This window comes from Rhinolophus sinicus, chromosome 5 (genome assembly GCF_057876585.1).
Source record: "Rhinolophus sinicus isolate RSI-liver-muscle chromosome 5, RSI-T2T, whole genome shotgun sequence".
In the NCBI taxonomy this organism is placed as follows: domain Eukaryota; kingdom Metazoa; phylum Chordata; class Mammalia; order Chiroptera; family Rhinolophidae; genus Rhinolophus; species Rhinolophus sinicus.
The window spans coordinates 12,563,209-12,587,314 of NC_142505.1; the positions used below are offsets into that span (position 1 = coordinate 12,563,209).

At 44.1% G+C, this 24,106-nt stretch overlaps 1 protein-coding gene across 4 annotated transcripts in view; it reads right to left on the minus strand.

Annotated features, from left to right (window-relative positions):
- MYRIP (myosin VIIA and Rab interacting protein) overlaps positions 1-24,106 on the minus strand; it is a 224,954-nt gene that overhangs the window by 61,607 nt on the left and 139,241 nt on the right. For 3 of the 4 annotated variants that reach the window (XM_019727577.3, XM_019727576.3, XM_074312580.2), the window contains exons 4-5: positions 5,148-5,284; positions 1,591-1,671 (exon numbers count right to left, since the gene is read on the minus strand). In XM_019727577.3, coding sequence (XP_019583136.3) covers positions 1,591-1,671; positions 5,148-5,284 — 218 coding nt within the window. The remainder of the gene's footprint in view (positions 1-1,590; positions 1,672-5,147; positions 5,285-24,106) is intronic. The other variant, XM_019727578.3, reaches the window with a different exon arrangement.

Consider the following 24,106-nt stretch of genomic DNA (forward strand, 5'->3'; position numbering starts at 1 on the left):
CTTTAAGTAAAGGAGATTACCCTCTAAAATGCCAGTGGGCCTTAGCCAATCAGTTGCAAGGCCTGAAGAGCAAAATCTAAGGTTTCCCAGAGAAGAAATCCTGCCTTAAGACTGAAGCAGCAACTCCCGCCTGGGTTTCCAGCCTGCTGAGCTACCCGATAGATTTTGGGTTTGCCAGGCCCCATAATTGTGTGAGCCAAGTCCTTGAAAACAAATCTCTGTGGTGTGTGTGTGTGTGTGTGTGTGTGTGTGTGTGCGCGCGTGCGCACTTCCTGTGGTTCTGGAGAGCCCTGACTGGTACAAATGGTCACCGAGATAGAATGAATATAGGAGATTTGTGGGCAGGGAGGTGCTCCAGCCATGGGCATCAGAATGAAAAGGAAAGGATCGTGTTGGAAATTGAGCTGATGGGAACTCGGGTGACCGGTGGGAGCAGGGAGGGGAGTTGCAGGAGAGAAAACCTGCTGGTGGACCTAAGTGGCTGAGGAGAGTGATTAGGACACACTGAGGCTAAGGTCCCTGGATGACCTACAGGTCCTGATGGCCAAGCATTGGAAACCGGAGTCTAGAACTCCGGGCTGAAATCAGGGCTGGGCATTTCAGGCTCAGCAGTAAATAGCGGCGGGCTGAGGCAGGTCATGGTGTGTGGCCGCCCATGGAGAAGCTTCAGGTAGCAAGGACGAGAGAGGACAGGACCTTCGTGGGAAGAGAACAGACTAAGCAGAAGAGCTGGGGGGCCCCAGGAGCAGGGCGACTCAGAGACGCTGGTTCTCAAGGGCTCTTACTTTGGAGAAGGACCAAAAGTGTTGGAGAAAGTTTTTTTTTTTTAAACTGGAGGTTTGTTTTAACCTCTGCCCTAAGGGGACTATTATATTGGTACAAAAAAGTAGAAGTTAATCAGTAAACGATACATTCTTTCTAAGAATAGTTTAAATGAATGGATTGCATATGTACGTTTATTGGCTTTTATAGTTCAACTCCAGAACACTCACTAGTTGATCATAAAGCAGCTGGTGGTTGGGTAGCAAATGCATTTCTCTAGGCTATGATTCTAGGTGGGAATTCCCGCCTGTTCTCAGGAAATTTTTTTGCTTTCCCGTTCCTGAATCCTGAGATACAAACTGTTTTCTGTCTTCCACGGTGAATCGCTTCCACAAAGGGACGGCTAATACTACCAACCACCTGGGTTCAAGGAGCCGATTTTCCAACCAACTTTTCTCAGGATTCGGGAACGGGAAAGTGGAAAAAAAAAATTCTTGAGAACGGGCGGGAATTCCCGCCTGAAAACCCTACTCTAGGCCACACCTTGGATATCCTCACCTATTTTTTTTAATTAAAGTTTATTGGGGTGACAATTGTTTTTAAAGTTACATTGGTTTCAGGTGTACAAGTCTGTAATATGTCACCTATATATCACATTGTTTTGATGATGGATTCATACCAAGCGCAATGACAAGACCCACAGAGACTCCCACATAGCAACATACAGCTGTACCCAGTGGTTACAATGCAGTTGAGAGACCCTGACTATCTGAAGGTGTTTCTGTTCCCCCAACTTCCCATTAGCTGTCAACTCTTCAGCAACCTTACCTTCCGCCTGCCTATAAAATGCTGACTCACTTCCTGAAATACTTCCTTCATTCTCCAGGTTCGCCTCAAAATAGCTTCCTCCTAGAGGAGAGAGGGAAGAAGGGGGGTGGGGTGGGGGAAGAGGGAGAATATGACTATCAAAGTTTATCAGTGAGCACTCATGCTCTGTGTCACTGTATTGGCAGACCACCAGACCCATTTTGATGACGTTAGCCTTGCAAATAGATGTAGGGAATCTCTGGCTCCCACAATAATGCTACAATTTTTAACCAGTCACATTTTCCTTCTCACATGGATTCCTGGTATAGCGTTGCTGCCTCCCCAACTTTCTTCCAGTAAATTCTTTAGATGTAACATGGCATCCAAGACAGAAAAATAGACCGAAGTCAGAGAGATGTGAGATCCATTCCTGGACATGAAAATTCCTAGTTACGTGACCTAGAGTGAGGTACTCAGTCTCTCTGACACTAGGCTTCCTTACTACATGAAGAGGACTAACCAGGGTGCTGTCCCCAGGATGGTGTGCCTGGTCTTTAGCTACAGTCCACGGCCCTGATCCAAACAGATGTCCTTAGCTTATGATTTAACTGTCATCATTCTCTCCAGCAGAAGAGAGTCCATGTGAAACAAACCCAGTGTGAGACAAGGTAAACCATGGCATTTGATCTTTTAAGGCCCACTGCTTCTTCTCTGGTCTTCTTTTAATTGAATACACAACCCTAGTCTTAGTTCCAGACTGGGGAAGGCAGTTGGCTAAACCCTTTTTAAAGCCCTTTTAAAATTGGGGGGTTTTAGCATATGTGTTCACATCAAATGAGGACTCCAAAGGTGGGGATGATTTTTTTTTTTTAAATCACTGTATTGTATCCCAAGTACGTAAGATAGCACCTAGATAGCAGGTGGTCAAAAATGAAAAAATATATATTGAATTGGATGCTGGTGGAAAACACTGATTGATAGAACTGAGAAAATAAATATAGGTCTACACTCTTTAGCTCAAAAGGGGCAAACTAAGCAAAAGGCGTCAACACAGAGGACACACCCTGTGCTGCCCTGGATGGGCTGTCATGGGGGTTCCCAGGTAGGAACTCTAAGAGCACCTGCCATAGGCATTTGTAGCGGGTTAGCAGGCTGCCACCTTGATGAAAGAAGCCACGAGTGTGCAGCCTGTCGTGGTAACTCAGCCTAACCACATGCCATGCTCTGTGTTTGTGGTTTTTGGCCGGGCTTTCAAAAGGCCTGAAGTCTATTTATCCTAGCTCTGTGACCTTGAGGAAGTAATTTAGTCTTCCTAGGTCTCCGTTTCCCCAGTTTTAAAATAAAGCTTTAGGTTAAGTCATCCCCAGGCTACACATCTTAGCAAACACTTCCCTTTGGCACGGCTACATCAGCATTCATTCATTCATCCATCGAGCAAAACCTCCACGACTATCTACTAGGTGCCTGGCCCTGGGCTGAGTGTTAGGGTCCCCCCTGCCCTGACAACCTTGACAGTCTAGAATTTCTTAATCCAAGATTTATATAAATAAATATAAAATGATAGATGTGCTACGTGCTCTGATTGGGTGCTTCACAGTGCAGCACAAGTGTTCAGCGGGGACTGACCTAGATGGTGAGTGGCCAACGGCGTGTGGGCAGTGGCAGAGAGGCCAGGGCACAGCCAATAGCTCACACAGGGACAGGCGGTCTTCTGACCTAACCAGGAGGCCACTTTAAGTACTGGGAGATTTCTCCATACTTGAGGTGTCACTGAATTTTCTAGGTGGCATGTAGAATAAATGTCATTATTTTACGACCACGGCTTTACAAGCTCGAGTACCGTCTCATTAATTGTCTCCGGTCTGCTTGTCTTCACGTGTATCAAAAGGAAATCTTAATTTAACTGGAGATACTAATCATGAAAGTAACTGATGCTAATACTTCTGTGAAGTGTCTTGATTCCCCACAAAATGCTTTAAGATTGAACGAGTTAGCACAATATCAAGAACATACGATGTACCAGGCACAGGGCCACACATTGGGAACAGATAACAAAGCGACGGCTTTGTAGAAAATCCCAGGATGCGATGTGGTTGGGGCCGAGACTGAAGCCCAGATGAAAGAAGAGAATCACTGGGGGCCCAGCACCTAAACCGGCTTCAATTGTGGATGACAGTTATTCCCAGTGGATGATGCTCCTTTGAAAATGACACTTGAGGATTTCAAAGACCTGAGCTCGCCCACTTGGGATTGTGTCGGCCTGCGTCTCCTGTGGCATCCTCCCGAGAAAGGGAAGGAAATCAGAATTGTGTTGCTCTACAGGATTCTCTATATGTTTGCTTTTCCCTCCATTTGCATTAAGCAGGCGAGAACACCTATGACATCTGAATTTGAGGACATGTAAAGAGGTAAAAAAAAAAAAAAAGCAAATGGGAAGATGTACAACAGAGGAAAGAAAGAAAGGGATGCAAATGAGTGAGCCAATTCTATTCTGAAACGTTCTGGAGCTACTTCTTTGGGTTGAGGAACTGCTGTTAACACCATTACTTTTAAGCTTTGTTTTCTGCCTCCATTCCTAGAGAAAAAATTTTAGAGAAAAGAGAGAATAAAAATAATATGTGTAAACCTTCATTACTGCTCTCTTAGCTACAGGCTTCTTGAGTCGTTTGAAAGATATTCTACCAACTACCACAAAAGGCGCTAATGATTCTCTGTTCAATGCTTCCATCCTATTTTCTCCCTTGTCTCAGTGGCTGGAATATTTTTAGATAAGATAAAACTGAAGACTTTATTGAGAATACAAAATAATGATGGTGAAAAAGCTCCAAATGGGATGGATGAGATTTCTTTTTTCCTACCCTCTTTCTTGTGGATAAAAAGCATTTACCTGTGTCAGCAAAGTGACGAAAACATCTGCCTCTAGAGAGAAAAAATAGGCTCTTTTGGAGGACATTCTGCTCATATTCTGACAACCATTTCTTTCTACTGGCTGGTCTGAGAGAACTACAGAACATAATTTCTCATTCTAATTGCATACATTGGTTGTCTTAGCCATAGAAAACAGTCTAGGCAGGATTCATCCTTCAAGCTTCCTGGGAGGAAGCTGGTACTTTTCTCACTCTCCCATTACATCAAATTCTGGGGCTGGTATAAACAGAATTTTGGAGCAGGAAGGAAGGGGAGTGTGGAGGGCATATCCTTTGAGTGCAGACCTAGTCTACACAACCAAACAAAGATGGCGTTGTAATGTTTTAATCCTGAGGGGGAAGACGATCAAGAATCTTTAATTTCTAAGGATTCAGAATGAAAAAAGCTGCAATTTGCAGAAATACTTTGGTCCTCCCAGCTCCTACTTTACCCAGCCCAGTGGGGATGCTGAAACCTAAAGACTCAAAAGTTAGCAGAGTCTTTGGTGTATGTCCAAAAACATGTCCTATTTCTGCTCCTCACTAGAGCCGGGAGTTTAAGCAACTTTCTCTGTCTCAGGTGACTGTGCCTTAGCCGACGGGGCCTCTGAGCAAGGCCTCCTACGCCACCCGCTCCCCACGGACTCCCAGAGAGGCAGGCAGCCAGCGTACCAAGGATGTCGAAGCATGCCCCACTCTCCAGCCGGTGTTTCCTGTACAGATTCTTCAGGACCTTGGCACTGCCGAAGCGTTTGAAACGGCTCTTCACATTATTGTAGAACCATTCCAGAGACTGAGCTCTCAGGAGCCTGGAGAAAACACAGAATCAGAAAACAGAAAATTTGAATTCCAAAATGGAATCATTCAATGGTGGAGTGCGAAGGTTGCCACAATCCTTTGTTGCTTGTCCCATCAAAAGGTGGAGTTTATTTCTCTGCTCCTGGCATCTGGGCTGGCCCACGGGCTGTGACCACAGAGAGCGATGGAAGTGAGACTGTGTGAATCCTGAGCCTTGCAGCCTCCTCCCTTACTGCCCTTAGAAGTCTTGCAACCCGTCGCCATGTGAGCAAGCCCAAGCTAGCCTTTGGGATGATGAGAGGTACTTGGCCCCATCACCCCTCTTGCCCCAGAAGGTATCCAGCCAACCCCCAGACAAGTGAGAGAGACCATCAACTGCCAGTTGACTGGAGACACATGAGTGATGCCAGGTAAAACCAGCAGAAGATCCGTGCACCCAAGTCCACCCCACAACCGAGCTGATACATGCTTGTCATTTGAAGCCACTAACTGATATATCTGTTTGTTTTATTAGTTTAAGGTGTAGAAACTAACATAGTGATTAGATATTTACCTACCTCCCAAAGTGATAACCCCAATAAGTCTATTACCCATCTGACAGTGTACATAGTTATTAGAATATTATTGACTACACTCCCTATGCTGTGCTATATAACCCTGTGACAATTAAAAAATATAGATAGGGTGGCTTGGTTAGAGTGTGGAGCTAAAAACACCAAGGTTGCCAGTTCTCCATATGGGCCACTGTGAGCTGCGCCCTCCTTAAAAAATGAATAAAAGTTAAAAATATATATATATTTTATTTAAAAATATATATACATATATACATACATATATATACATATGTATATATGTATGTGTGTGTATATGTATGTATATGTATATGGTACTGTTACTGCATTAGCAACATTTCTAACTTAACTTGGGAACATAAAAAGCACAAGTGAGACCCTGGGCTCTACGGCAAAATTCTCCAGCCTCTTATTCGTTCCGCCTGAAGCACGATAGGAAAGCAGTTTCCTCTGAGACGTTCGGTACAAAACTCTGACATGATTTTACCCTCTTCTCTCTGACAAGACCGTATTTCTAAGTCCCTCTCACTTGAAGAATATGCTTTTGTTGTTATGTTTCATATGAGGAATGTCAGAACGCATGCTCATTTCAAAGAAAATTTAGAAAAGCAAAATGAGTAGAAATGCTTCTAATTTAATGGAGGAACAAGCACACATGTAGCTGCTCTCCCTCCCCAGATGCCCATGAGATGTGAGAAGACATGCAATGGGAAAGAAATCTATAAAAATGAAGAATGAGGGTGAGAGCAGAATCAGAGATTCTGACAGATTTCTGGAAAATTGAAAGTGATGGAGAGAATAATGTTCTGCGAATCAGACAGAAGACTGAGCGATCCAATGTGGACAGAGTGGGTCGCTGGGTGCGGAGGGCAGGCCTGGATTATGAGACAGGAGTCAGAAAGCTCATCTGATGGGTACATAGACAATAGTGGGGCCTCTTGGCCCCTGTCCCTATTCCCGAACAAATGGACAATTGGTCCAAGGATGCTTTGTCCTAAGTCAGAAACAGAAAGCAGTTTTCTAAGAAAATTGAATCATCTACTGGAGCAGAATTAGGATTCCAATACAGGGGTTACCACCTTGCAGTGAAGCCCTCCTTGTTTGGCACTGGGGGAGCCCCACATGCCTATCCACCAGATCCTATCCACGTACCCCAAAGCCAAGCTTGCCAGTCACCTGCCTGGCTCACAAACTTGGAGCTCCCTGCACAAATGGCACCCCCTTTGGGAGGCCATCCCTGACCGCCCTCGCTAAAACACCACCACCGTGCCAACACAGCTTCTACCCTCACACTCTCATTTTCTTTCCCCATATTTCTGTAGAGTGCTTCTCTGTACCTGATATTCAATTATTCATGATTCATTATTTATAAGACAGTCAACACATTAATATGCTAATTAACGATTAAATTGTTTATTATCGATTTTCCCTTTCCAATAGAACATAATGTGTGTGTGTGTATATATATGTTTATGTATATATCTCACCAGCATCATCGCTATTTATAAAAATAAACACAATTACTTGAGTGCTTGCTCTGTCTGAGGCACTGTGCCCAAAGCGTTCCTTGAATCACGACTTAATTCTCACAGAGTAGAGCTCTGTGCGTAAGTGCATGGGTGCTGGGCAGGCTGGGATGGCTCCGGCCCTGGCTTTTACTGCCTGTGTGGTCTTGAGCAAATGCATGAATCCCTCTCGGCCTCAGCTTCTTCATCTATAAAATGGGGATGCTAACAGTGACACCTTATAAGGCTGTTTGAGGATTAAATGATGTGACGCGAGCAATAAGGTATCTGGCACCACGTAAGGGCTCAGTAAGCTTACAACAGCTCTACAGGGATGCGAACCGTTTTTATGGATGATAAATAGAGATGCAGTGAGGCTGATGCCTTGCCCAAAGGAGCAAGTGCCTGAGCAGGGATCCAAAATGGGAGCTCAACCACGCACAGACACTAGTCTCAGGCACCCAATGCGCAGAGCGACTGGCTCTCTTCAGTGTATTTTCCTGTAGCATTTTACTACAATAAGCATCTGCATTTTTATTTAAAAAAAAACACCAAAAAACATGAAGCCATTTTCAGAGTTTAGACTAATATAGCAGGAAAAAATACAGAAGATTTTGTCCTTGGAAATCATAACCTCTGGGCTTATGATTTACTTGATAGCTTTGAAAGCACACACAAAAAATGCAATTCTAGAAGAGAAATGTTCTCCACGCTGCCTCTCCCACACACTTGCCCTGCTCTCTGAGCAGCTGACCACCAGGAAGGACCTGCTGGGGGGCTCAGCTCTGCAGCTGACAGGGTCCACAAAAGTACTGGTGGAGGATGGTTGTTACTGAGCCCCTCATTCATTTAACAAAAGGACATTTCTTTTCCTTTTGGGACACTCTCTCCTCCTCCCTAACTGAGTCTACTTTGTTCTGAAAAAGCTGGTCCCATCCCCTGATAGCCATGTGGTCACATGACACAGACCTGCCAATCAAAGCTGAGGTGAGGGCTTTCATTGTTGCTGTAGGGAAGAGATTCTTCCTTTCTGCTGGGCTGGTTCCATGGCAGAATGAAAGCCTGGGGCTTCCAGGCCATCTTTGCCATCACTTGGGGGATATTCGTGGTTCTCTGAACAAAACAGATTTGACAGTGGGAAGGGACAGAATCCTGTTGATATACTTTGAACCCTTGGATCTACTCAAGCCTGCGGTCAACCCTTGGACTTTTCCATGATATGAGCCAAAAAATTCCCTCTTTCGTTTAAGCTCTTTTGAATTGGGTTTCTATTATCTGCAACCATGAGTCCTAATACTGCAAGTACATCACAGGATGAGTTCTCCATTCCCTGGTTATACCAAAACTGCATGACCTTCGAAGCATGTTAACGACCTCTAAAACAGAATGCCTCAGCTTGTTCATGTCGCAGTGTAACCAGGGTACCACCCTGGGGTTGCTGGGAGGTGGAAGGATGGCACTGAATCCTTGGAGAATGACCAGCAAAACCACAGCCCGATTTGGAGAGCAGAAAGCTTTTCCTAAAGAAGTGATGCGTTTTAGATTATGTTTGGACTTAGAGTTAATGTGGAGAGCTTTTCTGGAAGCCCCAGGGAAGGCTCAGGCATGATTACTCTCATTTGATATTACTGCTTTTATTTCACTTATTTAAAAATTTATGGCTCAGAGGACACTCAGAGGATGCAGGTGGCTCCTGGGGCAGGGGTGTGAAGAGAGGGCTGTGAGAACGGCAGCACCCAGGGAGGCTGGAGAAGTGTGCTGTCGAGTTCCCCAAAGTCCCGTCAGGGAGGTCCGTCCGCCTCTCCGTGCTTTGGTCTCTGCAAGGTGGAAATAACAATAGCTCCCACTCCTATGAGGTGATGGAGGAGGTTAAATGGATATAGATGGAATATGAAGCAATGCAGCAGAGTCTGGCGCAAAACCAGTGCTCAATTCGAAGTGTGTGCTGTCAGCAGTGGCCTGCTCGCCACGGTGCAGTGGGTAACAGCACTGGCTCTGAGCCTGGCTTCCAATCCCAGCTCTGCACCAGTAGGCTGGGTGATCTCAGGCAAGTCACCTAACCTCTCTCTGCCTCTGTCTCCTCACCTGTCAAACAGGTAATAATGGCACCACAGAGTTTTGGGAGTACTTGACGGGACAATCCAGGGAAAGGACTCAGCCCTGACACAGGGAAAGCCATCGCCACCCTCACCAAGCTCAAGGCTTCTCAGAGGAAGTGTGTAGATGGAGAGGGTCAGGGCCCTCACTCGGACAGCGTAACAAGAGAGCTGCGCTTTCACACGGAGGTGGGGTCCTGGTAGGCAGGCAGGTGTGGAGCGCCAGTGCATCTGTAATGTTTCATCTCCCTAAAATCTGTTATGGTGGGTCCATGAGAGTTGTTAAATCAGGATGATGGTCCACGAGCGTCTTTCTAGCACGCTGGGCACTTTTGAGAGTGGCTGAAACATTCTGCAATACAAATACAAGATAACCCAACACGATCCAAGGTACACATGCTTTGTACCTATTGTCTTCATTCTTCTTGAGAAAACCTCCTCTGAATTCCACATCTCTTCTCTAAGCACACACCTTTCCCGGAGTGCTTCCTAGTACTGACTTCATTAGCTATTTGGGAGCTGGCTGCACTGCTAAGTTAAGCGTTCATTAACGGAAGGAGCTTTTGCAGACACACTTCACAGTTTGTACTATTACACTGTATCTCCTAAGACGATCTCTGCAAAGAGAACAGATTATATTGCTTTTTTTTTTTTTTTGTAAACCCAAAGCATAACCACCCCTGAAGCTCTTATCTTCTTTGGCTTTACCAAAGGATTTTACATCTGCAGTGGATGAATTCTTATTTTCCTGGTTGACTCAACAGACATCAGTTTCCTTAATACGCCCTCCTGCCTGCACTGCTCTTTTTCATGAGCTCTATCTTCCTCCTTCTGTTCCATGACTCTAGACACCACACAGCACGGCCTTCTGCATTCTCCCCAGCAATGACCCCTGCATGGGGCTCCACAGCCATCTCCGACCCACACATCAGCCCGCCAGCTTTTGCTAATCCCCACCATGAACCAGTAGTCCCTTGGCCAACAGAGGCATCTCCCCGGCAGTGTGGTAGCTTCGACAAAGGCAATCCACTGTAAGACTCCGAGGATGGCGGGCTGCACTGGGATTGGGAAGTGTGTCCAAGTCCAGGCTGGACCACTCGCCATGCTGTGTAACCTTGGTGGGCTCAGCCGCTGGACACCATGCCCATCTCTTTGCATTGCCCTGGCATACCATGGGGTTGGGCAAACACTCTCCACCATCCCTGGAAAAAGCCTACTGGTGGGGCAACCCTCTGGGCAGCCAATGTCCATGCTGAAAAGGAACGGCTGGACAGCAACTTCATGCTCCAGGATCGTTTCCTGAAGAGGTCCGCTTTGGGTTAGAGTCACTGAGTGAAAACTGCGAGGGAACCAGGGCCCCTGCCTGGTATAGCCCAGGGCCCTCACCCAGGAAAACGTCTCCGTGTGGCTTTATATACTTTTCATTCCTGCAGCTCTCGGACTTCTGGGGGAATTGCTCAGCCACGAAATGGTCCAGCTCCTGAGGTACAAAACTGTGACAGCACCAAGTTTGAGGAGTTTCAGGTGGACATGGAGAAGGGCTAGGAAAAGCAGATTCAGTCAAAGCAGAGTGTCTCATTCCACAGCTACGTGGGCTCATCTGCTCAGTCTGCAAAATGGGGAGGGAAGAACTTCCGTTTGGGAACTTCCTGGACGGCAAGTGGGGACACGCTTTGGGGTAAAGCTCTCTTCAGCAGCTAAGTTCCAACCAAAAGGTGAAACTCCTTTCTTATAGTGACAGAGAATCAACAGCTTATTTTCTCAGTTCTCTAAAGGTCTCTCTCTCGCCACCCCCTTGTTTCATTACCTGGTGTCACAATGTCTTCACTAACCCCCAGCTCAAGGCAGGTATTTGGAAGAACGTCAATGATTCCATAAGTATTATATAAATTGATGTCTTAAAAAATGATGTAAGCACATTTTGAACTCATTTTTGCCATCATTTATTGGGGTCCTCCTCACCTTGAGTTTCATTAAACAGTCTCTTTTCTGCATGTAGAGAACTTCTGATTCTGCAACTAGAATTCAGATCGGCCTCTCCCACAAAGTAAAAGCAGATTGAGAGAAGTTCTCATTTTTAAAAAATTAAAGATTTTTTTGTAGCGAAGAGAACTTTTGAAAAAGAAAAGATACAGAATAGGGGAAACTTGTCCTACCAAATATTAAAATAAATTACAAACATATAATAATTGAAACAGTGTAGCCTATTAAAAAACCATAAATATAAATAAGAAAAAAAAAAAAAGAAACCTGGAAAGAAATGTAGCAAATGTAACTGTTGGTATCTCGCAACACTGGAATTACGGGTAACTTTTCTTTAATTTTTCAAATTTCATGAACATATATGATTTTATGAACAGCAAAGAATGATACTGCATCTTTATGAAGATTTCCAAGTAAAAGGAAGAAAGACTGTATCCTCCTAACGTGTGTTAGGAAGGCTGGTAGCCATGCAGAAGAAAGGGTTGGCAACCAAGCCCCCTCGCTTGTGTGTGATATTGGGAAAGTGAGTAATTACTCCCCTTTAAAAAATTATAAAACTAACTTTTTAAAAATTATTTTTTTCAGTTACAGTTGTCATTCAATATTATTTTATATTAGTTTCAGATGTACAACATAGTGGTCAGATATTTATGTAATTTATGCAGTGATTGCCCCCGATGAGTCTAGCACCCACCTGGCACTTTACATAGTTGTTGCAACATTATTGACTATATTCTTTATGTTGTATTTTACATCCCCATGACTATTTGGTATCTACCAATGTGTATTTTTCACTCCCTTCACCTGTCTCACCAGGTCCCCAACACACTTTCCCTCTGGGCAACCATCAGTTTGTTCTCTGTATCTGTGAGTCTGTTTCTGTTTTGTTTGTTCATTTATTTTGTTCTTTAGATGCCACATATAAGTGAGACCACATGGTATTTGTCTTTCTCTGTCTGATGTATTTCATTTAGCATAATTCCCTCTAGGCCCATCCATGTTGTCGCAAGTGATAAGATTCCATTCTTTTTTATGGCCAAGTAATATTCCATTGTACATATGTACCACTTCTTTATCCAATCATCTATTGATAGGCATCTTGGCTATCGTAAATAATGTTGTAATGAACACAGGGGTGCATATATCTTTTCAAATTAGTGTTTCGGTTTTCTTCAGATAAATACCCAGAAGTGGAATTGCTGGGTCATAAGGTAGTTCTATTTTTAAGTTTTTGAGTAGTAATTACTCTCTTTGAAATTCAGTCTCATCATTTTAAAATGGTGTTTACAAATTCAACCTCACAGGTTGTAAAATTAAAGACAATACCCCATAGTGTCTATTATGATGCCAGTACATAGAAGGAATGCATCCAAGAGGGAGGGAGACAGGAGCCAACAAACATGATCAGAAAAGAAATCAATAAAATATGTAGATAAATCTAGATTACAGTTGATGCAGAATATAAAACTAAAAATTAAAAAAGGACCACTTTGCTCGTATGTATTTTAAAGTCATAGGAATTCACCATATCCTGGCAGTAGAAATAATCAACAAAGAAAGCTGTATTCACCTTCTTTTTAGGGGAGAAAGAGACGTTGCCATGCACCACAATCCTCAGAAATGATTGCCAGGGTTATAGGGACCATCCATCTTTACAGAGTTTAGTTCAATTCAGTGACATGTTTTTGAGCATTTTGCTGTGCCAAGTCCAGTGCAAGATACTGGGGTTATAAAGGTGAGTAAACCCAATTACTGCTTCAAGGAGCTCACAATTTAATAGGGAATGATGCCTCCTGGCTTGGATGAGGAGAGTGTAATGGTCACACAACTAACCAGGATGGGAATAGAGGAAGAGGAAGGAAGATGGTAAGTTCAGTTGGACAACTGATTATGGGGAGCGCCATGCATCTCCAGATGGCAACACCTGGTGGGCATTTGGATATACTAGTCTGGGGCTTAGAAGGACAGAAATCTGGACTATAAATAGAGGCTTGGGATCCTTTGGTCCACAGGTAGTATTAAAGCCAATAATCCGTACATTGGAGGTATAAGTTTTCATTATCTCTATTTTACGAGAAAAATGGAAATGAGTAGTTTGCTGCTAGTCACTGACTGAACCAGTATTAATAATAGACTGTAACCTCATTCTTGGGTCAGTGCCTTGAAGTCTGATCAGGTTGCTTTCCTTTCAGAAGCCCCAGCTAGTGTTCTTATTGCCAATTAGGACCTTTGCTTCAAAGTTTAAGCAAATAGAAAGCTCCATGAATCAACGAACCAGAAGAAATTCTAAAGTCACTGTATTGTTTCTCTAAAAAAAAAAACACTTCTCACATTGTGAATACTAACCACTTCAAGGCACTTGTTATGTAAGCAGTTTTGTATTTTTTTTTTCTATGACATGCATACATTTGTAATTAGGATGCATTCTCATTAGGAGACAGAATGGAATCATATAACTCAATGCAAGAAAAGCACTAAAAGTACAATCACACGAAAGCTTCACCCAAGAATGGAAGACGGATTTTGGTTCATTGGACTGAAATAATACAATTGCGAGAAGGAAGGGACTGCCTACATGAGAACTGCTCAGATCCTGGCTGCTAATGACAAAGCCAGTCTTCCTGGGCCATCAGCCCCAGCATGGCAGGGCACTGTGCAAACTGAGTTCACTGTGGGCGAGCCTTGGGGAGATTCTGGAGGCTTCGCTACTTCCAGTACGGTCCTCAGACCAGCAGTGTGGACAACTTCCAGAAGCTTGATGGAAACGAGCACCCCCAGCCCTCCGTCCTCATCATGAGACCTGCTGAATCAATCTGCATTTTGGCAAGACTTCCAAGTGATTACTACATTCACCAAAGCTTGGTAAGCACTGGCTTAGCAAAATTAGCTGGGTGTTTTCTGAGTCTGCATGATTTTTTTTTTCTTTTAAATTTTGACCACAATCTACTTAGGTAAAGAGATAGAAAGCTGACTTGCCTCACTCCGCTCCATTTTTCAAGGAAAAAGAAATGGATGGGGTGATAAAAAGTTCTGAAGAGGAATAGAATTAAAATAGTACTCTCAAATTCAGGTGTCTTCATCACACACACACACACACACACACACACACACACACACAGCCAAAAATACTGCTGATGCAAATTTAAGTCATTATACACAGCACAGTTCCCCAAACAATCTACTACAACAAAGTGCTGCTGGTCCAAGGACCTCACTTTGAGAACCACTGAGTTCAAGGACAGGTTTGGCACGTCACGAAGAGCACACAAAAACATTGCTGATTCCAAGTGGTGGGGAGAACAACAGAAGGACAGTCAGGTGGTTGGAAAACAAGATTCCCTCAGCCCTGACAGCGTGAAGGCCCTTGTGTACTGTGTCAGAGCAATCAGTTCTGAAAAGTCAAGAGAGGCTGGATGAAAAAGAACAGCCCTCACACTGGGACCCCTGAGTGTGTCACGGGGAATTTGCAGACAGACACAGCCAGGAGGCTGGAAGTGTCATGTTCAGTTGATACGTGACAATTGCCATTAATCTGAAGCATCCTGCTCAGGGCAAGAAGCTGGTGTTGACAAATAGCAAGAAGGAAGAAAAGCATGGAAGAGAAGGGAGGAGACGTCCATGTGACAGACTCGCTGCTGTTCCCGGGCCCTCTCTTCACGATTTCTCTAATCCGCACAGCAACTCGAGGGAGACAGATGAGGAAACTGAGGCTGAAGGAGGTTCAAGAAGCCCAAGGTCACACGGTTAGTAAGTGGCAGGACTGTAATTGGAAGGTAGTTCCATCTGGCTGCAAAGCCCCTGTGTCTTGCCTGGACCACACGGACTGTGGATATTATGTGAAAACTCTCACCGTATACTTAATACCAATTACCTATTTAATCCTCACAGCCACCCCAGGGGCAGGCACTCTTATGAATCCCACCTCACAGAGAAGGAACTGGAGGCTATGGGACCTGCCTGAGGACATACGGTCAGTGAGAGGCAGAGCTCGGATTCCAGCCTGTGCCCATCAGCACTGCACTGGCTCTCCCCTGCAAGGGAGAGGTTTCCGAGGACACAGATAAGCCAGGCAGAGGTGGTGGCTTGTCCACAGTTCTGGAGGAGATGAGGAATCAGCGAAAGAATCCTAGCTGTCAGAGCTGTGTGCCTTGGGGGTCCGTGGACAGACTCCAGCTGCCCTTCCCTACAGCTGCATTCTGCTGATCTGATTGGACTCACTTTTCTGGATCCAATCAAATCCTTTCCTCTCCCTGCCAGCCATGCACCAAACCCCAAACACCCCCTGGAGCCAGCCTTTCTCTCTAGGACTGAGCCTCCGTTGGAGGCCGCAAACAGGGAGGAGAGTGCAGGCAGCAGCGGGTGGGCTGAGCCAGCTCTCTGAGCCCAGCTTCAGACCACGTTCCCCTGCGGCCCTGGCCCTCCTCTCCCTCTGTGTCATCCCCAGCACCAGCCCTGGCCCCGGCAATGACCAGTCCTGCCCCCTCTCCCAATAAACTGACCAAGTGTGGAAACGCCTTCTTCCACAGACAGAGCCATTCATGGCTGCAAAACTCAAAAGATGCGAAAGTCACAGAGAGCACTCCACAAAGACCCCGCGTGCAGTGCAGGAGTGTGGCCCATATGAGTCTGTGATTTGGTTTGTGCCCACAGCTGGCACTCAGGCCTCCGAGCTTCTGGACACCTTGGCGTCAAGCTCTGAAGGACGTGTCTTTCCATGGGGCTGATGTAGGTTAAAGATGGCAGCAAATTCTTTATTATTCCTCTCTTTGAAAGGTGGAATCTAAACGCCCTGTTCTTTTGCATCTGTGCTGGCCTTGGTGACCTGCTGTCCCCTTAGAATGTGGCAGAATTGATGTCCTGGACTTTCTGAAGCTAAGTCATAAGAAGGCCTGCATCTCCACCCTAGGTGGCTTGGAGCACAGTCTGGACACCCTGGGCTGCTGTGTAAGAGGAGGAAGTATTCTGAGACTGCTGTGCTGAAGAGACCACGTGGGGAGGCCACACTAGAAGCCGCAGGTACAGGGAGAGAGAGAAAGATGGCTGCCCGGCTCCAGCCACAGTCACCGAGTCCCTCCATTTCAACCCTTTTCAATGAAAAGAAGTGCCCACGTTTGACAATGATGTTTCTTCACCAAATAACAAGCTTAAATAATTTTTAATTATGTTCAACTTACTGAAACGTGACTGGTGTTAAAAAAAACAATTTCAACACTTACAAATTTGGATAAGATTGCACTAAGCAAAATTCATGAACCAGTGCTAGAGGATGCAAACATGCTGTTGGTTTTTATTACACATTATTGATATTGCCTGATGCTGACAACGGTCAGAGGAAATTTCTACAGGATTTAAATCATCAGATTATTAGAATCAGATCATTGGCTGCTTTTTGTAAACCAGATATATTCATAAAAAATAACTTCTCTCAAGTAAAAAATCCAGAATCTGAAGGCCTTTTGTTAAATCTTCATGTCTCCATTTCAGTGTGAAATTAGAACAGCTATAATCTTAATTTCTATATGATGTTCACTTTTCCCAATAGTAACTGATATTCTTAGCCAGAAATTCATACACTTTCAATTTCTTTTTCATTTATTTTCAAATTTGGAAGGTAGATTCATTTCTCTTGTTAAAGTTTTACAGACTTTCAGAGTTACTTTCGTTTATGGAAAGTTGCAATTCCAATAAAAAATGAGAGAACAAAGAAGGAGATTTTGAAAATATTATTGATGAGTATGCTTCCATAAAGGCCAGGAAAGTAAAATTATAATAAGTTATGTTTTTGATTTAAATAAGCCATTTAAACTTAAAATAATGTCATGAGTTTAATCTACCTACTTTTCAATTTTTCAATATTTTTCAGATATTTTGATATTCTAGAAAAGTTAATTATTAAAAATACATAAAAATATTTTGTAGGGGAACACATATTTCCTTTTGTCTCAGTCTCTAATACAGAGATTTTTACCAGATCCTGCCTTTAGTTAAAATTGTTATATTTTTTGTACTTTATTTTTGATTTTTGCACTAATTTTGATATTAAACATACTGTATTAAAATATTATTTATCTTGATTAGGTTTTTTTGTCACTCGAGGTGAGAGCCTTGCTCACGTCACCCTAACCTTGGTGGGAAGAGGGCAGTGCCACGTTGGCACCTTTGACTCTAGGGTTCCATGGTGGCAGAGGAGTGCCTGGTGGGAGACCGCTGTGCCAGTGGAAAGGGAAAAAGTGCCCAGGGAAGCAGATGCTCCCAGGAAGAGAGGGCGGTGCTGCCTAGGGGGGCATGGCAGTAGATGGATGTGGCAGGGCCCAGAATACACTGGGGATAAGGAACAGCAGAAAAAAGGTGGAAAACAAAACCCAGGGATCCCATGGGTTAGTTGTTGAGAGTTGGACCCTTTGAGAATCCCAGGAGTCCATGGGGGTGGGGTGGGGAGACGAGCTGTGAAAGAGGCTAGAGTCCTGCACTAGTAGTTAAGGATCAAAGCCAATGAAACACCATTACTCAAAAATGTATATAAGAATACATTTCTGAAATGGCGCGGAGGTGGATGTGTCAAGGTACCCTCTGTCCCTTCTAGGACTTTTCTGTGTGTCACTCATAGGGCTTGGGCACAGCAGCACCTCCTCTTTGCCGGCACTCTGACCACTCGGCAGGACCTGCCCAGCTGTCCCTCTCCAGACTTGAGGTCACTAGCATTGACCTTGCCCAGAACTCTCCCATCCGTCACGTGGTCTCCATGGCTCTGGGCTCCACCCTCATGCTTGATTCATTCCTCTCTGTGACTGTGATTCATATGCTACCAGGCAGTTGTCAAGCCTGGGCGATGGGGAGTTAAACGGTTTCTTTTGCCTCAGCTGTTTGGAGGCAGGACTAAATGTCATTTGAGTGTGGCTTTTCTTTTGCCTTCTGATTTATAAAGCTGATTGGGACGTCCCTCTTTTGTCAGAATCATCTTAAAGTGAGTAAGAGAATTGACTGGTTTACAGAGCTGCTGCTCTTGCTCTAGCTGCTGCAACTTGCACCCCACGCCACGCTGGCCCGGGAGGGAACTCTTGCCCCCACCCCGTGCTGATCTGTATGACCTGGGTTCCAAGACAGCAAAGAGCGGTCCACACAGGAATCTCCCTGCAACCTCATCCCTCCATGTGTGGCCTTCAAGAAAGACCTCAGTTTATCTTTCTGCATCTCACCACCCTCATCCTCAGAATACAAATGATCACAACCTTCCTCCAACCAACTCTCCAGGGCCACACAGTTGCATCTGACATTTCCTCGCCTCGCGTGCTCTGATGTACTGATGTGTGCCAGTTTTGTTCTGATAACCTTCATGTCCATATAAAGAAATGGGTGCAAGTCCCCCATTTTTGTTTTTTTTCATCTGTTGCATTAATGGTAACATTACACAGTTAAACACCATAGTGAGGTATTTGCCCTTTAAATGAAGGTCCAAGTTGGTGTTGGAACAAGAGAATGAAGTGATTGCTGTTAATATCAGCCAATTCTGGACCTGAGCTGTAACATACACACGATGTATTGCTGTGAAAATTGAAAGGCAAGGACTTTCCCAGATTAAGTGAGTGGCTAAGATATTGTAAAAACGTCACTGTTTTTTTCATAGTAAAATACTTAGATTGGAGTTGTTGGGGCTGCTGTGTAATTAGCATCTGCCACTTACTGAATGCCACCGAGCCAGGTCCTTTTAGTCCTCAAAACAAAACTATGAGACAGGTATTATTTTGTGAAAACAAAGGCTACATATCTGCTCAATGAGGAAGCCAATATCTTTTTTTTGGCCTGTTAATTAAAAAAAAAAATAACAGATGGCTCACCATTTTACATGAAGGCACCCTAGCACAGAGAGGTTAACAAAGCTTTCTCAGAATCTCATGTTACTGGGTAGAACAAGTGTTCTGTTTCCCACATTCCTCAGTTATATAGACCGGATTAAGCCTTTTCTAAACTATGTCTCCTGCCTTCCTCCTTCTTTCCCTCCCTCCAACCTTCCTTGCTTCCTTTCTTGCTTCTACCTGTCCCTTCAGCACCATGGCAAGGCCATAAGCGGAAGTACCAGGGTGGGCCAGGGGGCAGAGGGAATAAAAGTGTGGATGCGAGCTTTTGTGGTGGTTTCCATGGGGAGGAATGAGGGTGCAAGTTCAGGATCAGCTAGTTTGACTCATTTCAGTGGGCTCTGGGACACAGGGGCTGTCCCTAGTTGTCTGATACTTGGCTCTGCAGTGATTAGAGCAGGGGAATAGGGGCCCTTAGTGCGACAGCCTGACAGAGGAAGTGATGAGGATGTGGGCGCTGGATTGGCTGGTTCCCATTTGAAAGCTGCACTCACTTTTCTATAAAAGACAGTTGTTTACTATCTTTAGGAATTATCAGTCTCTCCAGGGTCAGCGAGGCCCCAGATGCCAAAGCATCAAATACAGAAACCAGGAATATAGCTATGACACCTCTCTCCTTAGCAGCCAGGAGTCTCTGGCTCACAGTCAGTGTTACCTTCCTCACCTCCCGCCTCCCCCTTCAAACAATCCCGTGTCCGTCCCACCACAATTGCTCTCCGACGGTCCCACGGCTTTCCTGCTAAGTCACAGGACCTCTTCCCTGATCTTCCTTCATGTGCTATTCCGGCCCCCAGTTTATGTGTTTGACCTTTTCACTGTTTCTGAAATGCTTTGCCTCCTTTGGCTCCCATGATACTCGGACTTTGAAAGTGCACGTTTCACCTCTGCCTCTTCCTTCTTATTCTCAGCCTTGTGTGAAGACTCCTCCTCTTCTGCCCACCATTGGATTGACCCCCCAGCTCTGAGCTCCCCCAATACAAGGAGTAGAGTGAACCCGCAGACGCCCCTGTGGCTTCCGCTGGCCTCTCGTTGATGTCTATCTGCCAAATTCCCAGCCCCGCTGATGGCTGGCTATCTCCACTGCATCTCCCAGCTCAAAGGCAGCATGCCTCAAATTCAGCACCGCCCTTTTTGCACACAAGCCTGGCCGTGATCCTACACCCCTGACCTCGGTGGCTTCATCTTTCACTCACCCCTCTCTCTTAAAACCCCAGCTAAATAACAAGTAAATACTGCAGTGTTTCTCTCCTGCATGTTGACCAAAACCGTATTATTACCTCACTTCCTCTGCTAACACTTTCTTTCCAGCGGCCATCACCTCCTCCCACCTGAGCCTCCCAACGTGTCTGCTCAGCCCAGCCTGTCCTCTCACTCCTTTAAGGTATGCTCCATGCTGAAGCCAGGTGACCATTTCACATGAGAGACACTAATGTGGTCAGTATCACGGTTTAGAAAGATGGCGCCCACTTAAGTTGGCATAAAGGCAGAACATTCTATGATGGTGTTCCAGATCCTTAGCAATCTTCTTTTGTTTCTTTCCTCAGACTCACCTCCCATTACCGGGCATAAGACTTGGTATAAAGTAACGGTCATTTCTAGAAGGGGCTTGCCATAGGGGCTTGCCATCAAGACTTAAAATGTAGACACTCTCGGTTTAACATCTGCTAGAGATAACTGGAATGTTTTTCCATCTTTGCCCCTACTTCAGACGATAATTCTTCTGACCTTGATGGTTTCAATTACCTTCGTTCAGGGATACCTACAATTTTTGCTCTTACCACAGACGTCCTGATGTCTGAAGACCCTGGCCTTGCCCCTGTTGTTTCCTCTGCCACCTCGTCTCCCTCCAGGCTGACTCCTACTCCTCATCCCATTCTCTCCAGTGACCCACTGTGTCCAGAAGGCCTCCCAGACTGGTGAGGAGCACCCCCGTGCTCTCACAGTCCCATCTGCTGACTCCTAGTAGGGTATTTATTACACCATATCAAAGTTGCCCATGTTCTGACTCTCACACAGCTTCATGTTCTTCTAGGCGGGACCAGCCACATAATCTGTGAGGCCCCGTGCAGACGTGAAATACAGGTCCTCGTGTTAAAAAATTATTAAGACATTCAAGACAACAAGAACAGAGCATGAAACCAAGCTTGGGGCCATGAAGTGACTGTACATCTACGAAGGTGGCCCTGCTTATGGGGCAGGAAGTGTGTCGTGTTGTCTGTTAGATCTCCAGATACAACAGCCTGGCTTGGTACCTGGTACCCAGCAGGTATTCAGTAACTATTTGCAAAATTTATGAATGGAAAAATACATGGGTATCACAACTCACTGTCACCTACCCCCATCACCATCCAATTAAAAAATATTGAGATCGTGGGCTGCAATAGTAGTATAATATGTTGATAAAAGGTGATAGACATATTAGTTATCATAATACAGGTCAGTAGGGTTAACCTATAGTTAAGAGACAGATGCTTGGAAGAATAAAAAAATCAAAACCAATTATATACTGTCAACAAGAGACATGCCAAAAGAATCATAGAGAAGATTAAAAATGAATGAAAAGGCCAGAGAGCAACAGATGAACACAAAGAAAAAAGGAGAGAAAATCCGACAAAAGAAAATTCAAGAAAAACCCATTAAATAAGATAGTTATTTTCCCATTGATGAAAGGGATAACCCATAATGGAAATATAATAGGCTGAAGAATAAAACTGACATACACAAAACAAAATCTATTAGAAAAACAAAGAGAAATTAAAAAAGAAAATCACAGTGGGGGATTTAAAAAGCTCTCTCAGTCTTTGACAGATCAAACAGACAAACATAAATAAGGGCAGAGAGAAAGTGACTATTAGCAGCTTGGTTGGAAATATACATACAAATAAAAAGATGCATAAAATGTAGTATCTTAGAAAAGGCACTTTTCCCCCCAAATGGGCAATGCAAGGAAGAGTCATAAACTGAATCACATTCCCGACATAAAACCTCAATGGAGCCCCAAAGTAGCTAAACTGTTCAGAAAAAATGACTGACTTTACAAAGGCAGGCATTAATACTAAAAACAAACGTAATCATGAAAATGCAAAGCACTTGCAAATGACATCTCTATCCCCTCCCACCACCAAGATTCCCCTTAAAGAACTCTTTTGTCCATAAAGAAATGAAACATCTAATTTCGTTGTGGAGTTCCCTGCTGTTTTGTATTCTCTTCCCAGGGCGGCGGGACCTGCATAGGGAAGCTGGTGATCAGCACGACTTATGATGCAAGCAGTCAGACTGTCCCGTATCCAGTGCTATGACCTGAAATGTCCACACGTTCCTGGACCCCTAAGAGCAAACTGCTGTTACACTGTAATGCTTCTAACTTTGACCCTTTTCAGTTAGTGTTGTCCAGGAATACCTACGGAAGTGGTAAAGCCATAAAGAAAAGGGTGATTGACACAGAAGTTAAGGAGTGAGGCCACTGGGAAGAGGTAGTAATTAAATATCTAATAGTAGGATATTGCTTAATAAATTATAGTCGACCTTTACCGTGGCATACTACAATGATATAAGTATTATATTTTAGAAGAACATTATTTTCACATAAAAATATTTCTGATATTTACTTGTAGGTAGAAAAGGTGAGTATGTAATTCTGACATTAATAACCCAAATAACCTTAGGAAATGGGAGTACAGGTAGATGAAGCAATTAGGTATCCAGGTCTCCTTTTACACTCCATTCAGCCAACTGCTTTCCTCCACAGAAGACTCAAGGTTTACTCCCTAGAAAGACTGATAAATATATCTGGAAGCAGGCTTCTGGCATATCAAGGGCAGGAGCACCCATGGAAAGTAGAAGCGTTGAGTAAAAGCCCTCATAAGGAAAGCTGGGCGTGGCCTTGGCCCCGCTCTGCCACTGGGCTCCCCTAAATTGACTCTAAGACTTACATCCCCAGTGGGAGATGGGAACACTCCTATCTGGGGAAATTGACCAACTCCAAAGAAAAGACCTACTGACAGTTCCCCGAATAAAACAGTTCAGCTTGATCATTCAAGGCTGAAACCTACCACCCAACAAGCCCCACTGGTCTTCAAATCAGCTTTTAGTGTGTCACTCTTAAAGATGAAGTGACACTGAATATAGTCAATAATATTGTGACAACTTTGTACAGTGACAGATAGTTACTGGACTTACTGTAGTGATCAGGTTGTCAGGTATATAAATGTTGAGCCACTATAGTGTACACCTGAAACTAAGATAATATTGTATACCAATTATACAAGGAAAAAGGTGAACTGACAGTCCTGGGTCATCTGATACTTGAACAAAGTGTTTATCATTAAATATAAAGACCAAAACAAACAGAATAAAGAAACTCTAACGCAAGAAAACTTAAAAATATATTAATAAGGGAATATATTGCAGCTATGAAGCAATAACATTACACTCTGAAAGGAAGAGAGAAACAATAATAAGTCTTAGAAAAAAACATTATTGTGAAAATGTAAAACTTAGTAAATAGAATGGAAGATAAAATTGAGGATGCCAGAAATTTTAACAAAAAGATAGAGAGCATTCAGGGAAAAGTAAAACTAGAGAATTAATCTGTGAGGTTCAATAGCTATGCTCCAGAAAGAACAAAAAAAAATGCAAGAAATAAAATAATCAAAGAAATAATTCAAGAAACTCTCCCAAGACTGAAAGAACTGTGTTTCTGAAATGAAATGGTTCTCTAAGAGCCCAGTACAATGGGAGAAAAAAGATGCACATGAAAGTACATTGTTGTGAAATTTATAACAGTGGGACCCAAGAGAAGATCCTACAAACTTTCAGAGACGG